This window comes from Cyprinus carpio, chromosome B4 (assembly GCF_018340385.1).
Source record: "Cyprinus carpio isolate SPL01 chromosome B4, ASM1834038v1, whole genome shotgun sequence".
NCBI classification, from domain to species: domain Eukaryota; kingdom Metazoa; phylum Chordata; class Actinopteri; order Cypriniformes; family Cyprinidae; genus Cyprinus; species Cyprinus carpio.
Genome location: NC_056600.1, coordinates 16108226 through 16127258, shown reverse-complemented (window position 1 = coordinate 16127258; position 19033 = coordinate 16108226). Strand labels below are relative to the sequence as shown.

Sequence of the window (19033 nt, the reverse complement as noted above, 5' to 3'; positions counted from 1 at the left end):
TTTATTAAAATATTGTTTTTATTTTATGTGTTTACTTTATTACCACTATTTAGTATTTCTATTTTTTTTCTTTAATTTTTTGTTTATTCATAAAATATAGTATTTTTTTTATATTTCAATTTATTGCAATTTTTTTTTTTTTTTTCTTAAAATGGTTTTGTGTTTAAGAATATTTACAACACTATATATTATTTTATTGGCAATTTAAAATAGTTTTTTTTTTTTTTTGTTTGTTTTTTTGACCATTACATTTCATGAAGAACAAGCTTGTGGATTTTGTGATTAGTTTAAACCATTTCAGATTTTGTGATTAGTTTAAACCATTTCAGAGCATGTACGTACATATATATATTATTATATTATATATATATATAATATATAGTAATTCGTACACATATATATATATAATTTTATTTATTTATTTTTTTAATTCTGAAAATATCAAAAGGTTGCCCAGCCCTACAGACCTGTGCTCCTATATTTATGCCCTGCTTTGACCTGTCAGGCTGATCCGAATTCCCCGTTCTCTCTCCTGCACACATGAACGACCCTTAATGTTGATTTACAGTGTGTGCTGTCTGTGGTCTAGTAAATACCATCACTGCACAAGTGCGTGCTCTATATATTCCTGTCATCAAAATATTCATAATATGGTTGGAATTTGGGCTTCTCAGATGTTGACATGCCCTAATTGGAAACTGCATAGAACAGTCTTGATGTACTTCCAAAACGAACTAACTTTTGTTTTCCACCCCCATCCCGTTCTTTATCTGTTGTTTGTCATCCTCAGGTGAGCACACCTCCAGGGAAGGTGTCTCCTAAAGAGGAGGAGAGGAAGGATGAGTCTCCTGCATCATGGCGACTGGGCCTGCGGAAAACCGGCAGTTACGGAGCACTGGCAGAAATCAGCACAACTAAAGAGGCACAGAAAGAGAAGGACACAGCCGGGGTGATGCGCTCGGCCTCTTCTCCTCGCCTCTCATCCTCACTGGACAATAAGGACAAGGAAAAGGTCAACTAGAATGTAGTTGTTTAATTTGGGGTGAAGGGAGGAGTCGTTTGAATTCGATTCTTGAGTTAATTTTACAGTCTTGTTTCCACAACATGTCCTCTTCACAGGAGAAGGAGAAGACACGTCTGGCGTATGTTGCACCAACCATCCCGAGGAGACACGTTAGCACATCAGACATCGACGAGAAGGAGAAGGGGTAAAAGGTAGAAAAATGACTTATGTTTGTATTTGTGTTTGTGAGTGCTGCTTCTTGATGTTGTGTGTTGTGTGTTGCAGTATGAGAATCACAAGCTGAAGTGTAGCATGTTTTTGTGGCTCATGCACCACATTCATGTTGTACGTAAAAAGAATATTACTAAAGAGGGGTTAGGTAGTGTCCCGTACACTCCTAAATGTCTTCTAGTAGTATTTCTCCAACTGCTATGAGCGATATTTCAGTAGAAGGGAGTTAGTTTAGTATTGTAAAAGATGCTTCTCTGGAATCGGAGGTACTATTTGTAGCATGTGGTTCTCAGGGATTCAGCTGCTAGTCTGGTACGTAGCGGCTCGTACACCAGGAGACGCTGGGAAGAAGACCTGAAGAACAGCGACGGAAGCGCCTCACAAAACAGAACCTCCAGCTATCAGCGCAGGTTAGCTTTTATTCTAGTAGCACAGTTGGTTTTACTGGCTAGGACTTTCAAAGAGATGGGCAAAAGTGGGTCACTGTTTCCTTCTGCTCTCTGAAATCCTTCTAGCACTTTTATCTTGCTGTCAAACATTTATAGCTGCTTCTGTTGGCTTGCGTTTGCGTGAGATGCATACAAGTATAAAATAAATTCCTAAAATACAGAGGCAGCAGTATATTCATGCATACGTTTATATTGTGTATAGTCAGTTGTGATTTTAAATATTATAATATTGAAAAAGCAATTATGATATTAGATAACGTAGCAAGAATGTCTTTATTAACACTTATTTGGGGTCAATTAGATATATATATATATATATATATATATATATATATATATATATATATATATAATATATATATAATAAAGAATTTAATATTTATTCAGCAAGAATGCATTAATCAAATGCATTCATCAAAGAACCCTGAAAAAATGTCGATTTCAACAAACACTTAGAAACAGAATAATTTTTCTGTGATTTATAATAATAAGAAATGTTTCTTGAGCTTTATTTTCAGCATATTGGGCTGATTTTTGAAGGAGCATGTGACACTGAAGACTGGAGTCTCCGCTTTGCTTCACAGGAATACATTACATTTGAAAAATATATAAAATATAGAAATCAGTTATTTTAAAATGTGACTATTTCACAATGTTACTGTTTTATTGTATTTTTGCTCAAATAAATGTAGTCTTGGTGAGCATAAGAGACTTCTTTCAAAAACACTGATAAATCTGACCGACCCCAAACTTTTAAATGATAAGTTTAAGTTATAATATTAAGTCCAAACTATATGCAGATTTGTTTATTTATTACAGTTTCACACTCGAGCTGTAAATAGAACAAAAAATAATCTTAATAATGAATATCATGATCTTCGATCAGTCTTTAGAAATCAAATTGTGACAGTACTTTAATGAATTTAAATTATGAAATATACGTATATTTAGACTTCACATGCTAACTTTGATAGACATTTAATTAAATTTCCTCAAATTTTCCCTAATTTGAAAACTCTGGTCTGAAAGATGAAAGCACCCCATACCATAGGTTTCTATTTTTATGTCCAGTGACATTAATGATGATTTTTTTTTTTTATTTTGTTTACATCACAAAATATGACTTAATAAGAAACCAAGCCCCCCACAAGCCAGTCAGTGCTTCAGACATATATGTAACGTTTTGTGTATGTGTGTTCATGTTTGTCCGCCCCCTGCTAACACACCTCTTTCACCCCGCCACACCCACACGGCAGTACGTCTCACACGCTAGCGTTAGGCCGCACGTCTAGCTCTCGCGACCTGCCCGCCAAATCCTCCTCTGCCTCCAGCCTGGAACCTAACAACTCTAAAGCCTGGCAGCAGCCTTCCTCCTACTACCAGTCTTACAGCATTCACCGCAGGTACCTGCCCGAGCACCGCCCAGCAAACACACACACACACACACAAACACCATGTCCTCCATGTGTCTTTGTGTTCCCCACACGTATCTTCTCGCCATTCTTGCTGTCTGGGGATTTATTTGCTTATGGGGTGTAGAGTTTTACTTTACATTAGAATGGACTGAATATAGTGCTGGGTGATGTATTAAAATTTCACAAGTAAATGACAGTTTAATTCAGTTTAATTTCGTCACTGAATAAAAAAAAATAAAAATAATTAATTGCGATCTTTTATCGTGCAATTTTTTTTACACCCAATTGCAAGTTTACATCTTTCAATCCTGACTTTTCTAAGATTAAAACTCACAATTCTGACTTTTTTCACGGAATTGTGAGTTTAGGCCATATCTTCCAATTCTGAATTTTTTTCTCAGAATTATGAAAGAGAAACTCACAATTGCGAGTTGTAAAGTCCAGTTTTGAGGGGGAAAAAAGGTTGATATGTTCTCAAAATTGCGAGTTTATATCTCACAATTTTGACTTTATTTCTTAAAATTGCGAGTTTATATCTCACAATTCTGACTTAATCACTCACAATTGCATCTTATAAAGCCAGAGTTGCGAGAGATGAACTTGCGTTTATATGCAATTTCAAGTATATATTTCGCAATTCTGACTTTATAACTTTATATCTCAGAATTATGAGGAAAAAGAAAAAGTCAGAATTGTGAGATGATTCACAATTACGTTTTTTATTTTTTTATTTTTTTTTTTGTGTTGTGGAAGGGGTTTTATATAGAAATGTGTGTTTTGTTTTAAAGAAAACATTAAATCAGATATTGCCAATTTTAAAGTCTACAGGGTATTATTTTAATTTAAATATTTGTCAGATGAATAAACATTAAATAAAAATCAAAAATGCAAATAAAGCAGTGCTTTAAATTAAATATAGAACATTGTCAGAAGTACATAAAAAAAGATTTCTTTATATCGCCCAGCCCTAATCTTTTTCGTTTTTATTTTTCATTTGTGCATTATGGACCTGCTTGGTTTTTTTTTTTTTTTTTTTTTTTTCATTTTGTTTTGCTTTATTTTGCTTTGCTTTGTTCACTACGGACCTTGCTCAGGTTTTCAGAATGAGGGAACTCTTTCCTGTTTTCTCCTGTGGTACTTCTTTTGAGAAAGTTCTTTCTCTCCTCTTGTCTTTGGTTTCGTCTCTTGATTGTTGTCTGTGTTGCTTTAGCGGATCGTTTGGAAGGAGGCAGGATGATGCTTTAAGTTCCACTTCTTCCTCCACAACAACGACCTCCACCTCCTCTGTTACCTCACCCACCGGACATCGCAGCCTGCTGTCCAGGTAACAGCACACACAGCAAACTGAACATCTGAACTAAACGCTCCGAGTGGGATCTGTTAGTAAATTGTGTTGATGTGTAACAGGTATTGGGGAGAAGAGAGTACGGAGAAGGAGAAGGAGAAAGAGTCAGCCACGGTCATCCCCACAATCAACACTGCAGCCACCACCACTACCACCTCCACTACTGGAACTGTTCTGGGCTCTGACGGACGAGAGAGACGCAGGTACACACACGCACTGGAACATATTATCACTGAGTGCGTTTTTGTACATACTTGATTTGCTTTGTGGAAAACATAAAAATTGCTTCAACTCAATGTACCTTGGTAGGACATCTGCTTTGGTAATTTAAAGAAGAGCAGCAGAAGACAAAATAGATGTTTTCGTCAGCTGGCAGTTTTTTTCTTTTATTTAAATTCTACATGTCAGTATTTAAATTCAGTTTAAACAATGTATTATGTTGCAGCTCCTAATAAAGTAAGAACTGTCTTCTTTATTCTCCAAATCCTAGTTGTACTCTCATTAATGCTGCCCTGAAGAGCCTCAACAAAAGTGCATGTTGCTTAAGCTGCCGGAGTGACGACATTTAACTGAGAGGCTTTTGTTTCTTTGTGTTGTGTTTTTGTTGATAATTCATCACTGTTGTTGGTGAAGAGTAGTAGTATTATAGGAGGGAAGGGTGGTGAAGGGAGGGGCAGTCCAGGAGGTCCACACAGGCAAGTCTAGACAATCATCTAAACGCCTCCGCAGGAAGTCTGTCTAATAATAGACCGATCCACTCAGTGCTGTTTACAAAATATTTTTTTTTCTTGGATCTTTGGTTTTGGTATATGTTTCCTGGAATTTATTACATCCTGAGCTCTGTGATGTGGGAGGGATTTATAGGAGAAATAACTGTTACGGCATTCAAAAGCAAGGCCTTATTGGTTGTGACTAAGGGCTCAACATATAACACCATAATTGAATATTTACTTCAATTATATATTACATAATCATGTGGTAATTCCTGAGTGTAAAGAGTGAAATATGTCTTCAACTGGGTGAAGTTTAAAGCTGTTGCAAATTGAAAATGTCTTTCTGTGACAGTTTGTACATGTAAAGTTTTCTACTTTATTATTAAAAAAAATATATTATATAAAATATTTTAGTAAATATTAAATATAAAAAATTGCCAATCAAAACCAACAAAAGAGCAGTAATACGCAAGTGCTATATTATTATAGTGTTATATTTCTATTTCACAAAGGAACGTGCAGCATTTTGTCAAAGCAATAATAAAAGGACACATTTAATTTATAATTTGTCTTGAATCTCATTTTGTAAAAAAAAAAAATCGTGAGTTGAGTGAATCGTTATATCCCTACATATATTATTTGCAAAAACTGACAAACGCCACTTTAATGATGATAATAATAATAATTCATTACATTTATTATTAATAATTCATTACACTCAAAGCGCTTTACATGGTGAGGGGGGGATCTCCTCATCCACCACCAGTGTGCAGCATCCACCTGGATGATGTGACGGCAGCCATAGTGTGCCAGAACGCCCACCACACACCAGCTTACAGGTGGAGAGGAGACAGAGTGATGAAGCCGATCAGTAGAGAAGGGGATTGTTAGAAGGCCATGATGGTCAGAGGCCAGAGGGCAAATTTGGATGCCTAGGTCACACCTCTACTCTTTTCGAAAGACATCCTGGGATTTTTAATGAACACAGAGAGTCAGGACCTTGGTTTATCGTCTCATCCGAAGGACGGTGCTTGTTGACAGTGTAGTGTCCCCGTCACTATACTGGGGTGTTAGGACCCACTCAGACTTGGCCTCCCTAGCACCTCTTCCAGCAGCAACCTAGTTTTTCCAGAGGGTCTCCCATCCAGGTGCTGACCAGGCTCAACCCTGCTTAGCTTCAGTGGGTGATCAGTCTAGAGCTACAGGGTGATATGTCTGCCATATCAAATACATCAATACATATCAAACTTAAAAAAAAAAAATGAACTAAGTGCCGTGCATTATTCTCCACATGTAGCACGATCTGAACCCTAAACACGTTTTGTCAAAAAAAGTCAGTATTGTCCACTTTCAAGGCATCACAAGTTCACGTTTTACTGCAGAAGCCGACACACACTTGCTGTTTGTGAACAGAAGCCGATAAGTCCATTTTAGCGAATCAGCGTGCTTTATTCAGGTCAGGTGACAAGGCTGCAAGTCACTTTAAAAAAATGTGCTAGCTGAGAGGGGTTTCGTCAAAGCTGACTAAAAGTGATCAAGTATGAATAATTTCAACGAACTTGATGAACCTGTGATTTCGTCTTCAGGGAGTAAAGGGAAAATCAAAGCTGGAACTTTTTTTCACAGAATTTTGCAAATGCAGCACGCTACAAATAGGGAGGAAAAAACTCTGTGTATTGTGTGTAATCACATCCATACAGTCTATGATCACAACAACAACAACGTTTGTCAGGCGTCTGCAATGTCAGATGAGGAGATTACAAAGATAAAGAGTGTTTTTGTTTAACTCTGAAACATGAAATGTGGAGTTATCTGCTTTTGCTATAAAACTAACTTTTGATATAAAAACATACTTTCACTGAAATTGAATTTTTTTAGTTGAAGTTTTTTTTTGTAATTTGTTTTTTTTGATGATATTTTGTTTATCTCTCTCTCACACACACACACACACACACACACACACACACACACAAACACACACACATATATATATATATATATATAATATATATATATACATATATATAGCAGACTCAGAGATGAATGGCATGATTTTCACCCTTTGACCTTCTTTTTTTCAGGGTGTGACCTTGACTGATCTCCAGGAGGCGGAGAAAACCATCGGTCGCAGTCGTCCCACATGGCCTCGAGAAGAGGAGAAAGAAGAGAAGGAGAAACAGGACAAGGAGAAACAAGAAGAGAAGAAAGAGACCGAGACCAAAGAGGATGACTACAGGTCACGCTACCGCAGCTTTGAAGAGGTGAGGAAAACTCCTTCCTGTTCCTGTCACAGAGAACAGTGCAGTTTGTGGAATTCTAACTAGCATTCTAGGTTTTATGTCACATGAGTTTTTTTTTTTTTTTTTTTTTCGTCCTTCAGAAGTACCGGAACACCTTGGCCTCAACCACCACGGCCTCCTCCACCCTGCCTTCCTCCTCGTCTAGCAGCTCCTCTTCTCTGTACAGCACCACCTCTCTGAACCGGCCCAACAGCCTGAGCGGTCTCACTTCCACCTACAGCCACCGCACCACACGCGACACTGAGAGAGGTACAGCACACCAACGATCTCATGAAATCATGTCCACGTCCTGTTCCATCCAAACAAAAGAACACATTTTATGCATAAAAACAATAAACTTGTCTGTTTTTTGGAAAGTTAAGTATTTCTTGCGTCACAAAACTTTACAGAACTTTACTTTTTAAGCCAATGTACAGCAGTAATGATAGGTATTGTTCCACTCATGAAAAAGTTACAATGCAAAATGCAATATCTGTGTGGTCACTGAGTCGAGTGGCATAAATAAATACAACAGGGGGTTCTATTAGTGGTTTATGTACATTCATAAAGCCCAGCTGTACTCGTAAAGAACCATATGTCTGTTTTCTGACCAGAGTCTGATAGAAAAGAAAAAGAGGACGACAAGGACGCTGAAGACAAGTCCCAGCCACGCTCTATACGTGACCGCAGACGACCTCGAGAGAAAAGACGCTCGACTGGAGTGCCCATCTGGAGCCAGGATGTAAGAACCTTTTACACGCTCACACAAACTTGCTGTTTATGGACACTGGTACCAAAGACATCATGGGAGCTTTATAATCAAGCTCCAATTTGTCCCAAGCCATAATGGTTATAAATATATAAATATTTCCAATTATTGCATGCCTCTCCAGATTACTTGCTTCTGATTGGGCAATTGCAGCTGGCCAAGAAGAAAAGTTACCTGCCAGCTGGTCATTAACTCAATTTTTTGTTCATGCCAAAGCATTTATGTGCATTTGGTGATTGGCGACTTAATTTTAGACCCTTTTATAGTTGGAATATAGTGGAATTTGAAATTAATTTCTATGTTACAGAGCGACGAGAATGAGCCAGAGCAGCTATCAGACTCCGAAGAAGGCAGCACTAAAGGAGAGCCTCAGGTGAACATCATATCACTTACAATGCATCTACTAACACGAATGTATCAGTGAGACATACGCCAAGTTTTAAAAAATCAGCTGCTTTTTGTGTTGGACTGTTTTTGAAGGACTTTGAGGTTCTTCCTCTGTTTTTCACCTTGTATAGTCAAAGAACAGATAGACTTTCCTTCATGTTTGGCAGGGCAAACAATTCACTCACATTACTGTGTCTGCTGACCCTGACCTCTCTATTCAACTTCCTGGAATTGTCCCAGCAGCATTAGTCATCTTCAAAAAGTGAAAGTTGGCCTGTTTCACAGCCTGCCCGACTGTCACCTATTACAGGAATAGTTAAGGGTTCAGTTCCTGGCTGCAGAAATCACGCTTCCAGCGATAAAAGAAACTACGTGGCTAGTCACATGAGTGTGTACTTAAGCTGTTAGTATTGGTGTGACTGGAGTGAGTCCAGTGAGGATAAGATAAATATCCTGTGTCAACGGGATCCTGGAACCAGATCACACGCAGTTGGGCGGAAAACTGGGAATGAGGGATTCAAAAGTGGTGACAATTTGTTTGAGTCAGGAAGGTCAAGAATCAAAGAGCAGGACAAAGCTTTGTTGTTGACTGTTGGGTCAGTGGAAGAAGAACAGGAAATATTTTGCGTGTATCAAGTGGACGCCTCAAATCATCACAAGTGTGCTTGTTACAGCATGTCATCCAGGTTTAAATATAGCTCAGATGTTGCCGAATAGAGCTAAAGATCAGTTTTTGGTTGGATGGTTCCAAATTATAAGTCCTCCGTGGGCTGCAATACGAAAGAAAATCTAATGGGGTCTGTGGGTTCTTTATGAGACAGCTGTTTTTTTTTTTTGTTAGCTTAATAGCACACATTTCCTCGCTGTGTGCTGTTCTGTATTGAAAAGGAAGTTCTGACACAAAGCTGAGTGCTTCAGTGTGCTTCCAGGGCAATCAGCTAAAGGAAGTGGGCTGCGCTGTCACATGGGTCATTGCCTGAGAGCTTCTCACAGCCCAGGCTCTGAGGCTTCATGCTTGCTCCCGGCCCAGTGTTTCCAACGAGAACAGATGAGGAAACATTATGTTCATGTTTAGAATGGATTCATTTTAAATAAAGAATGCTAACATTTGTTGAGTCTAGATAAAATGATTTAAAAAACAAAATAATAATAAATTAACCAGTAATTACATAGGACTGGAAACATGAAAATTAGTCTCACATACATCAAGTATCATTGCCTTATGGGATACTGTGTCTCACATCATGTGCATATTTTGTCAAATGGTAATAAGTCCATGCATATGGAATATTTTTTGTGCACAGTATGCATACTACTAACTTCCAAAAATAGTGGCTAATATGCCATTCCAAACTCATTCCAAAACCCTGTGTGTGTGTGCTCTGAGCAGCTGGGGAATAAGATCAGACCCAGAAGTCTTGGCTGCTGATCAGGAATTCATGAAGAAAAGCCCAGCAGGGCTGAGAGGTCTCAGAGCTCAGGGAAAGAAAAGAAACGGGAGGAGGAGGGAGTGCTGACCAAAGTCCTTTTACTTCCACCTTGATAAATGTGACACTCGTGTTGAAGTCGAACCGTTTGAAGCATGACTCTTATTAGGACAAAATCAAATGGATTACACCCAGATGTCTTCAAGCACGTCCTTTACTGTAGAGCGGTAAATGATAGATTGCCGACCCGCGCAGGCTCTCATTAAATAGCAGCATTAAGCAGGCCATCAGAGCCAGGAATGAGAGCGTCACAATCCATCCAAGACTAATTGATAATCTGCATTCTAGACACTCTGGTAGTCTAGACACTAGACAAACAGACACACTAAATGCATTATGAGCATGTGATCGATTAACAGCAGGTACAGACCTTGTAATAACTTCCTCTCTCTCTCTCTCTTTGTTCACATCCACAGAGTGACAGACTATCCAGGTATGTATCCCAAAACACACCAGGTCACTTAAGAGCAGCTATGCTTGTATTCATGCTCATTATGAGAACACAAATGGATAATATAAGTATCCATCATTTTCGCCCCTCAGGTATGACCCTGTCTCTACTAGCTCTTCCTCCCTCGACCGTTACGAGTCTTTGAGTAGCCGTGGCATTGGGGAGAGCCGGCGGCCGTACTCTCGCTTCGAAAGAGACGACACCACTGATTATAAGAAGGTACACACTTTGCGCTATATGATGACGCCCCATAAAATAGTGGCTTCCTTACCAGTTGAGTGTTTACCCAACATGCTCTTTCCGCTTGCAGCTTTATGAACAGATTTTAGCTGAAAATGAGAAGTTGAAAGCTCAGTTACGTGATACAGAACTAGAGCTGTCAGACCTGAAACTGCAGCTGGAGAAAGCCACACAGGTGAGATCCTTTCTGAGGGACTTCGCACATATATCAAGTTTTTTTTTTTTTTTTTTGATTGCAGAAAAAAGAACACCAACACCTCATTCTTTAACAATAAAATTAACTGTGATAATGGTAATACTCTTAACACTGCTTTCCAGGCTGGGAAAAGAAAGAAATCAAATTAAACTTAATAAAAAAATAAAAATAAGCAACTTTATTTTTTTTCTTTAATTGCCCAAAAACCTTTTTTCCCCAAATTGTTAACATTTATACTGTAATTTTAGTACTGTCACAGTGTGGAAAACCTGGAGATATATTAAAATTGGAATTTAGAATAATAAAAAAAAGAAATTACTAGAATCATTGAGTTAAATAAATAAATTAATCTGATTTAATCTCACACTGCTTTGTTGGATCAGATGGGGTTGCCACAAACGTAGAATTATGATTGAATTTTCAAATATGATTTCCAGGCTGTGAATTGAAATGAAATGAAATTCAGCAGCGTTGTATTTTTTTTTTTTTTTTTTTTTTTTTTTTGATCGCCTAAAACATTTTTTGTTAAAATTTCTACTGTGATTTTAGTACTGTCACAGTGATTTGTTGCATTGGTTATAGAAAACCTGGAAATATCTTAAAGTGGGAGTTTAAGTTTAGATTGGGAAGAGAAAGAATAGAAATTGCTGGAGTTATTCAATGAAATAAATAAGTAAATAATCAGAATTAATCCAAATAAATCTAACCAATACGATTCCAGACCAGAAAAACAAAGAGTAGAATACGCCAGAAGCTTTTTGTGATTGTGGTTTCTTTAAAATTATTAAAAATGAATCGTGTGGTTTGTGTTACAGAGGCAGGAGCGCTTTGCTGATCGATCACAGCTGGAGATGGAGAAAAGGGTAAAAACGACTTTTACTTGAATGTGTTGTCTCGTGAAACATGTATCGAATCATGCTTCCAGTGCCATGTGTACTTCACTCTAATGCAGTGATGAGGCATTGAATCCGTTTCTAGATAAAGCCCCATATCAGCATATTTCAACTCAAACGCTGAGATTTTGGAGATGTTTACAAACTGATCCAGATAAATGCTGACTTCTGGCCTCCATCAGCCCACCGGTTTGTAACTGTTGGGCACTGGTTTATGTCTGAAGGTTGCAGGCAGGTCTCAGGCTCAGCTGGGTGCTTTGGGTAACGTTTAACCTGAATTTCAAGTGTTACAGCTCTGCTAGTGGCTGAATCACGTGCCTCTCACAGCCCGAGGGGTTAGAACCAAACCCCATCAGCCAATCACAATCCTTCTTTCACTCTTCTCTTTAAATCACTAATGCGACACACCTTTCCAGACTTATTTAAAAGAATAATATATCATGCGAGATATAGAGTATGGTGTGGTTTCTCTTTCGAACATTGTATCTGCATGTGTGTGGAACATCATCTTTGTGTGAAAATCATTCCAAAAGCTTTCTTGGTTCCTGTTACATCCATCAACAGGATTTAACGTAATTTGCATTTGTTAATTATTTACATTATTCCTTAAATTATGCACTAGTTTAGTCTGCTGTTGAAACGTGGTGCACATGCTTATACACATACTGAACTGTTTTTTTTTTTTTATTTATTGTTAAATTTTTAATTATATTTATAATTGTTTGTTTTTTTTATTTGTATGATTTACATGGTATTATAGAACTTTTTTTAGTAATGCATAAAATGATAAACATAGCAGTTATTTAATAATTATTAATTTAATGACAGTATACAGTAACTTAATGTGCTCAGACCTGGTGTTAGCATGAATAAACTGAACTGTATTTCTAGCTCTTGATCTGCTTCACTAAGCAGTGTGTGATTCCCTTCACTTTGTTCTGACATTCATTCACCTGATGCATCCACCATTCTCTAGCTTTCTTTGTTTGCAGTGATGGTGAATCATGCAGTTGTTTATGTGTGTTTTATGGGCATGTGCGCTAACTTGTGTGTGTCTGTAGGAAAGAAGAGCTTTAGAAAGGAAGATCTCTGAGATGGAGGAGGAGCTGAAGGTAATTTTTGTTTGTTTTTAAAGTGCGTGTGTGTTGTGTGCATCATTAATATCAATAAAAACAAGAATGCAAATTCTTTATTCTAACTTTGCATGTTTAAGTGAACTATGGTCCATTTTTGTAGAAGTGTGTTTGTTGCTTAGTCTATTTTTCAGCTTTAATGAGTATGCTAGCATATAGATTACCTCAAATATACCCCCTTGTTTGGTTATTTAGGCCTGGATAGATTATATATTTTTTCTGTTCATTATATTATTATATCTGCTTCATAGTGAGTGTGATCAGGCTCAGTTGACCGGTTTCAGCCATACTGTTATATTGTACATTCTTTCAAATCTCTTTTCTAGCATGCATATCCTATGGCATGTTGCCTCTTTTTCTAATGTGTGATAAATTTGTATAAATGCATGCTTGTGGCGACTACAAAAAAGTTAATGTTAAAAGACGTGTGTGTGTGGAAGGGTTGTGTTAGACGTTTTCTCTAGCCTTTGGTTTGCGTGTTTTAATCTTTCTGCGACATGATGGATTTCTGTATTATATTCCCCACTGAATTCACCCTGTTTCTTAAGAGTGTGTGTGAATTTGTGTGCATGTGAATCTATACATTGAGAACAATATGTCCACAGAAAATCTGAGGATGTCCTCATTTCTAAAACAGATATATACCTTTTTATCATTTAAATTATACCAAATAAGTAATTTATAATTTATATATAATTTATTTATTTTTATTTTTTATTTTTTGGTTAGTCTAGGAGTGGTTTCCAAGGGCCCCTTATTGTCAAAGACAATATTTGAAGGCCCCCAAGATATTTCTGATACTTGTTAGAATGACAAAGCTGCTTGTTAAAAAAGCGGAAGCTAGTCATAATATATTAAAATATATGTTAAAATTCCATTATTCTAAAACTTTCCATAACTAATGTTATTCAGGATTCACTTTTTTAAATTGCTAATGAAATTGCTAGTTATTTGTGGTTACAGGTTTTTATTATTATTTTGTACTCACACATAGCAAATTCTGCCTGATAAAAAATGCTGGTTTGAAACCACTAGAATTTTTTTTTTTTTTTTTTTTTTTTTTTTTTACATGTTATTTTTGTTTTGTTAATGTTGTATAAAGTACTTCTTAAATAAAAAATTAAATAAGAAATGATGTCAGCTAATGTCTTGATTTGTTTTTTCTTTAGCTGTTTAAGTTGTTTTGTTTTGTTTTATACCATCTTAATGTCCACTTGGAAGTGTGCTGAAGTCTACCTAAAGTCTATTAAATGTCCCGATTTATAGCTAAGCGAATGTATGTGTCTGCGCATCTTTTTCCTGTTCAGTTTCTTTGAATTATTTTTGAGATCCCATATTTTTTTCCTTCAGTGATCTGTGGTTCACTTTAACAGTTTGCGTTAATGCATTCCTATTTTTATTTTTTTGCATTATTTGTTGTCTGATGCCTGTCATCCTCTCCTGTATGGTTGTTTGTGTTTCTCTGTCTCTCGTAGAATCTTCCTCAGGTAAAGCAGGTGCAGTGTCTGCGTCAGTATAACGAGCGTTTGCAGGCAGAGAACAGGGCGCTGGCCCGCGTGCTCACCAAAATCTCACAGGGCTGCTGCCACCTGCCCGCAGCAGACCTGTAGACCCACCCCCACTTCCCCTTACACCCCTCCTCATGCTCCATTCAGCTCCGCCCACACCCATATAAAGGCAGGTGCCAGCCTGTGTCTGAGCTGATGCTCCGCCTCTCTCTCTGCTTTTATTTTATTTTTTTAAACAGTACCATTATTGCTAAAAAAAAAATTACTACGAAATATTGTACATTTTATTATGTACTTTAGAAATGACTATATTATTTGTCAGTTCTAAAATGTCGTCAATAAAACTTTACATAAAATTGTTTTTTCAAGAGTTACATTTTACAAGTGGCATGTTTCTTGAATGAATTTAATTGATAAAAAAATTAAAACACTAATATAGTTTACCCAGATTTTTATTAAATGACATTTTATAAAATGTCAATCCTAAAATTCATATTTTCGTTAAACACCACTCATGTGAATCACACAGTTCATGCTATGCTATTTTTTTTTAGTAATAAATTGTACTGTTTTTTTTTTTTTGCTTTTTGTTTTGTTTTTTGAGCTTGTTTGAATTTTTTTGGGTCCTCCCCTTGAATGTGTTGCAGTGAAGTGCAGTTCCTTTTGGATGACTATGACATCTTGCATGAGGTGCTTGACTGTTTTTTTTTTTTTTGTGATATCAAATATAGCTTCTCTGCTTCCCCCCCCACCTAGTCTCCGATTTTTTTGGATTCTGGAGCTGAGCTGCTATTTATGCTCTGCCTGAGGCTAATCTGGATTGCATGGCTTCTGGAAACTCATGCATTTTAATCCACAGATTGTCGCTGGCAAAACTTAAATCACATTGGCGCTTTTCTAGCATTATCTAGCCGATTGTATACAGAATGAGAAACATTTTTGGATCCATTCTGTTTGCCGATAGACCTCAAACACAGCATAATATAACTTTTTTTTCTAGGTTTTTAAGTTCTGTTTCTTTTACTCAGGTTTTGTGGCTTACTTTAACAGTTTTTATGGACTGTTTTTGATTTATTTTTCCAGTCTACAACTGAAGTACTCAACAAACTGTAATCCTCTCTCTTGGGAAGTATCATTACATCGTTAAATTGTAATTGTCAGTGGAAAGTTTATCAGAAGGAAGTTGTTTCTTTGCATTCCTGCAAAACATCTAAAGTTCTTAACTGGCACACAATTTTTTGCCTTTCTTCTTAGAAATATGTAATCCAAAAATGAATGTTCTTTCATCATTTACTCACCCCTATAGTGTTATAAACCTGTATGACTTTCTTTTGTGGAAGTTATCTAGCAAAAAAATAAGCTTACTGGGACTGTAAAACTCCATAATGGTCAAAAAAGGCACCATAAAAGTGGTCCAAATGACTCTTGCTTTGTTTCACATAATGGCTTTTTGTAAGAAAAACAACCAAGAATGAAGGCAATGCTTTTGTTTAACTTGCTTTAGTTGTTCAAAAATAGAAAGAAGGGGGTGGGGGGAGTAAACTAAGATGTCTTTCATTTAATACTTTAGCTAGTTTCTCCCAAACTGATCCTTTTTCGTAGCTGCTGCTGCTTTTTTCGTAAACATGTTTGATTTTGTTTACAAAACTCAGTTTCCGGTTAGTCCAATTAGCAGTTTCCTGACTTCTGTCTGTCTGTACAGTGTGCGGTCAGTGGTGAAATCTCACTTCAACACTGTCACCTGAAGACTGAAACGCATCGGTATCGAGTAGCGCTCGGTGTTGAGGTTTATACAGACACTTTGAGTCACTCTTGTGTTCCGGCCCCTTTATTTATTCCGTCCAGTCCAGGGACACACAAAGGGACTCTGTGTGTACTGAGAGAGGACCGAGTGCTGTCCTCATCTGAGAGTGCATGGCTATGGTTTCCCATTGAACTGCAGTGTGTGTGTGTGTGTGTGTGTGTGTGTGTGTGGATCTAAGGTTCCTTTTCTATTGAAATGGTGCTGGTTCTGGTGATGAGGAATCTGCAAACTTAGAAATGGAGGCTCATTTCCACTGATTTTAGAGCCTGGCTGCTGTAATTCTAATCATTTTGATGTGTGTGTGTGTGTGTGTGTGTGTGTGTGTGTGTGCGCTAAAGTTTTTGAACTGTAAGATATTTAATGTTTTTTAAAGAAGTCTCTTCTGCTCACCTAGCCTGCATTGATTTGATCCAAAGTACAGCAAAAACAGTAAAATTGTGAAATATTTTTATTATTCATGTGATTTCAAAGCTGAATTTTTCGTATGTATGTATATCAGACACCATCACCATTTCGCTGAAAAAGAAGGTTGTGTTGAATAGGATGTGCTGTTTAAAGGAAGGAAGGAAGGAAGGAATAAACAAACATCAGCATCCAGAGCCACGCCAACAACACAGCACTCGTCCTTGTCCGTTAATCTAACCCGTCCCTCTCCTGTTCTCTCTTCCAGACGCTACCAGACTTGAAAGCAGACAACCAGAGACTAAAGGACGAGAACGGAGCGCTGATCCGAGTCATAAGCAAGCTTTCCAAATAGAACAGACCTCCGGCAGTAACGGTATTGCACATCTAGATATTAACACGAGACAACGGCGACAAGAAGGCTCCGTGTCAGTCCCCAGCTTTCCCTCGCTTCTCCGCTCCAGCACCTCACCACTCACACAGAACCACTGCGTTTACAGAACTAAGGAAAAGCGTTATACGAGAGAATGGCATTGAACACTTTGCGGGCGGGGAAAGCCTCGAAAAACTATTTAACCAATAAGCCTTAGTTGTACATACGTCACTTGCATCAAATTTCTCTTGGCTGTCACAGAACACCTGATTTTATTTGTGCCACACTTTTTTTTTCTTCTTCTTCTTTTTGTGATCTATCCTTTTTTTTTTTTTTTTTTTTTGCTGTTGTTGATGCTTTTTTTTTTTTTTGTTTTTTTTGCTCTTTAATCTTTCTTCCTGTGTAGATGTGTTATGCAATGTGCAGCTCTCTCCTTCCATTTCCTTCCACCCCCGTCCCGAATGGCGCCAGAAGTCCCGCCTCATCCTCAGAGGCACTGTCTCTCAGCAGAAGACTTCCCAGCGTTCCACAATGCTGGCCGCACGCGCACGCTCCGCACACTTCCTCCTCTCTCTCTACGGACCCCTGGCTTTACCGATTAGGTGGACCTTGTGGAATCGAAGCTTTCACTTATGTGCAATATACGCGTTTCCTTCTCTACAAATGCTTTAAGATTGTTCACTCTTTCACCCCGGTTTCCTTCCTCTCCCCCGCCTTTCTTTGAGTTTGTAGTGTAGTCGTTGGTTTATATCTTGTACTCCTCACGTTGTTTTAGCAGGTACTGAGTGAAGTTGTATATACCTGTATGTATTGTTTGAGACCAGCACATGGCATGCGTTTATGGTTCCCTGTCTGTTACTATTGAAATATACCAACTCCAGAGGACATAGTGTGTTTTAACTATTTCCTTCTTCTTTTATAGTTGAAAATGTTATTGGATAACAATAGAGCCGCCCTCTTCAGTTCTTCTCAGTTTTAAAAGTGTTCACGGTAATTGTGAGATAATAATATAATTGCTTCACTACATTTCACACATTTTATTCTGTATCTTTGGAAGAGTGCTGTTCATTTTTTTTTCTTCCTTTCATCTTTTTTTTTTTTTTTGTCCTTTTCCTGTTTATTTTTCTTTTTAAGCTGTAGTATTAGCCAAGGTGTTGTCACTAAAAGAAGATCCTAGATATCGCTAACCCAGTCCTTTTTACAATGTCTACATGCACTGTCAATGCCATGTCAGGAGTCTTGCTGTCCGGTTTAGCGAACTTTTGCCACCGCATCAGATGAAGTCCATGCATCGGAAACACGTTTTATGCATTTCAGTGGCCTTTTACTTAAAATACTGTAGTTGGAAAAAAATGTCGCTGTAGTTGGACTGTCAGCTGTCTCCTCTTTGGTTTAGGTTTTTAATATATATATATATATATATATATATATATATATATATATATATATATATATATATATATATATATATATATATATATATATATATATATATATATATATTTTTTTTTTCCTTTTTAAATTTCCCATCATCTTGTAAAATAGATGTGTGGCTTCATCCGTGCAAGCTGTGCTGTGACTACCAACCACTGAGAGTTAATTAAAATAAACTTGTACATTGTAAAAATTCTTCTGCTTTTGTGTTCTGTTTTTTCTTTGATGCATCGAGCACTATTCGATGTGAGAACCAGTTGTCAGATTATCATGATGTTAAATGTAATAAACTCAGCCTGTTCAGACCCAGTGTCTATTCTTATACAATAAATAAACAAATTTTCAATGAGTGGCAAAGGATTGAAAAAGGAATATTGGATTAGATGCTTCTAAATTATTTTGTTAGTGCCATATCTCACATTGCTGCTTAAAAAATAAAGTAAATAAATAACAATAATGAATAAATGGCTCATGGATCTTAACCTTAAACCTGTGTTTCTTTGAATTTGTTGAATACTAGT

General features: G+C 37.2%; 1 protein-coding gene across 1 annotated transcript in view; it reads left to right on the top strand.

Annotated features, from left to right (window-relative positions):
* Positions 1-18706, top strand: part of LOC109076480 (protein phosphatase 1 regulatory subunit 12A-like) — a 66657-nt gene extending 47951 nt beyond the window's left edge. Inside the window, exons 10-26 of the mRNA XM_042722640.1 lie at positions 791-1012; positions 1120-1205; positions 1525-1644; positions 2940-3086; positions 4309-4422; positions 4506-4694; positions 5111-5138; positions 7238-7417; positions 7537-7705; positions 8050-8177; positions 8512-8577; positions 10495-10511; positions 10622-10748; positions 10840-10944; positions 11781-11828; positions 12920-12970; positions 16974-18706. Coding sequence (XP_042578574.1) covers positions 791-1012; positions 1120-1205; positions 1525-1644; positions 2940-3086; positions 4309-4422; positions 4506-4694; positions 5111-5138; positions 7238-7417; positions 7537-7705; positions 8050-8177; positions 8512-8577; positions 10495-10511; positions 10622-10748; positions 10840-10944; positions 11781-11828; positions 12920-12970; positions 16974-17060 — 1884 coding nt within the window. The 3' untranslated portion in view covers positions 17061-18706. The remainder of the gene's footprint in view (positions 1-790; positions 1013-1119; positions 1206-1524; positions 1645-2939; positions 3087-4308; positions 4423-4505; positions 4695-5110; positions 5139-7237; positions 7418-7536; positions 7706-8049; positions 8178-8511; positions 8578-10494; positions 10512-10621; positions 10749-10839; positions 10945-11780; positions 11829-12919; positions 12971-16973) is intronic.
* The last annotated feature ends 327 nt before the right edge of the window (positions 18707-19033 follow it).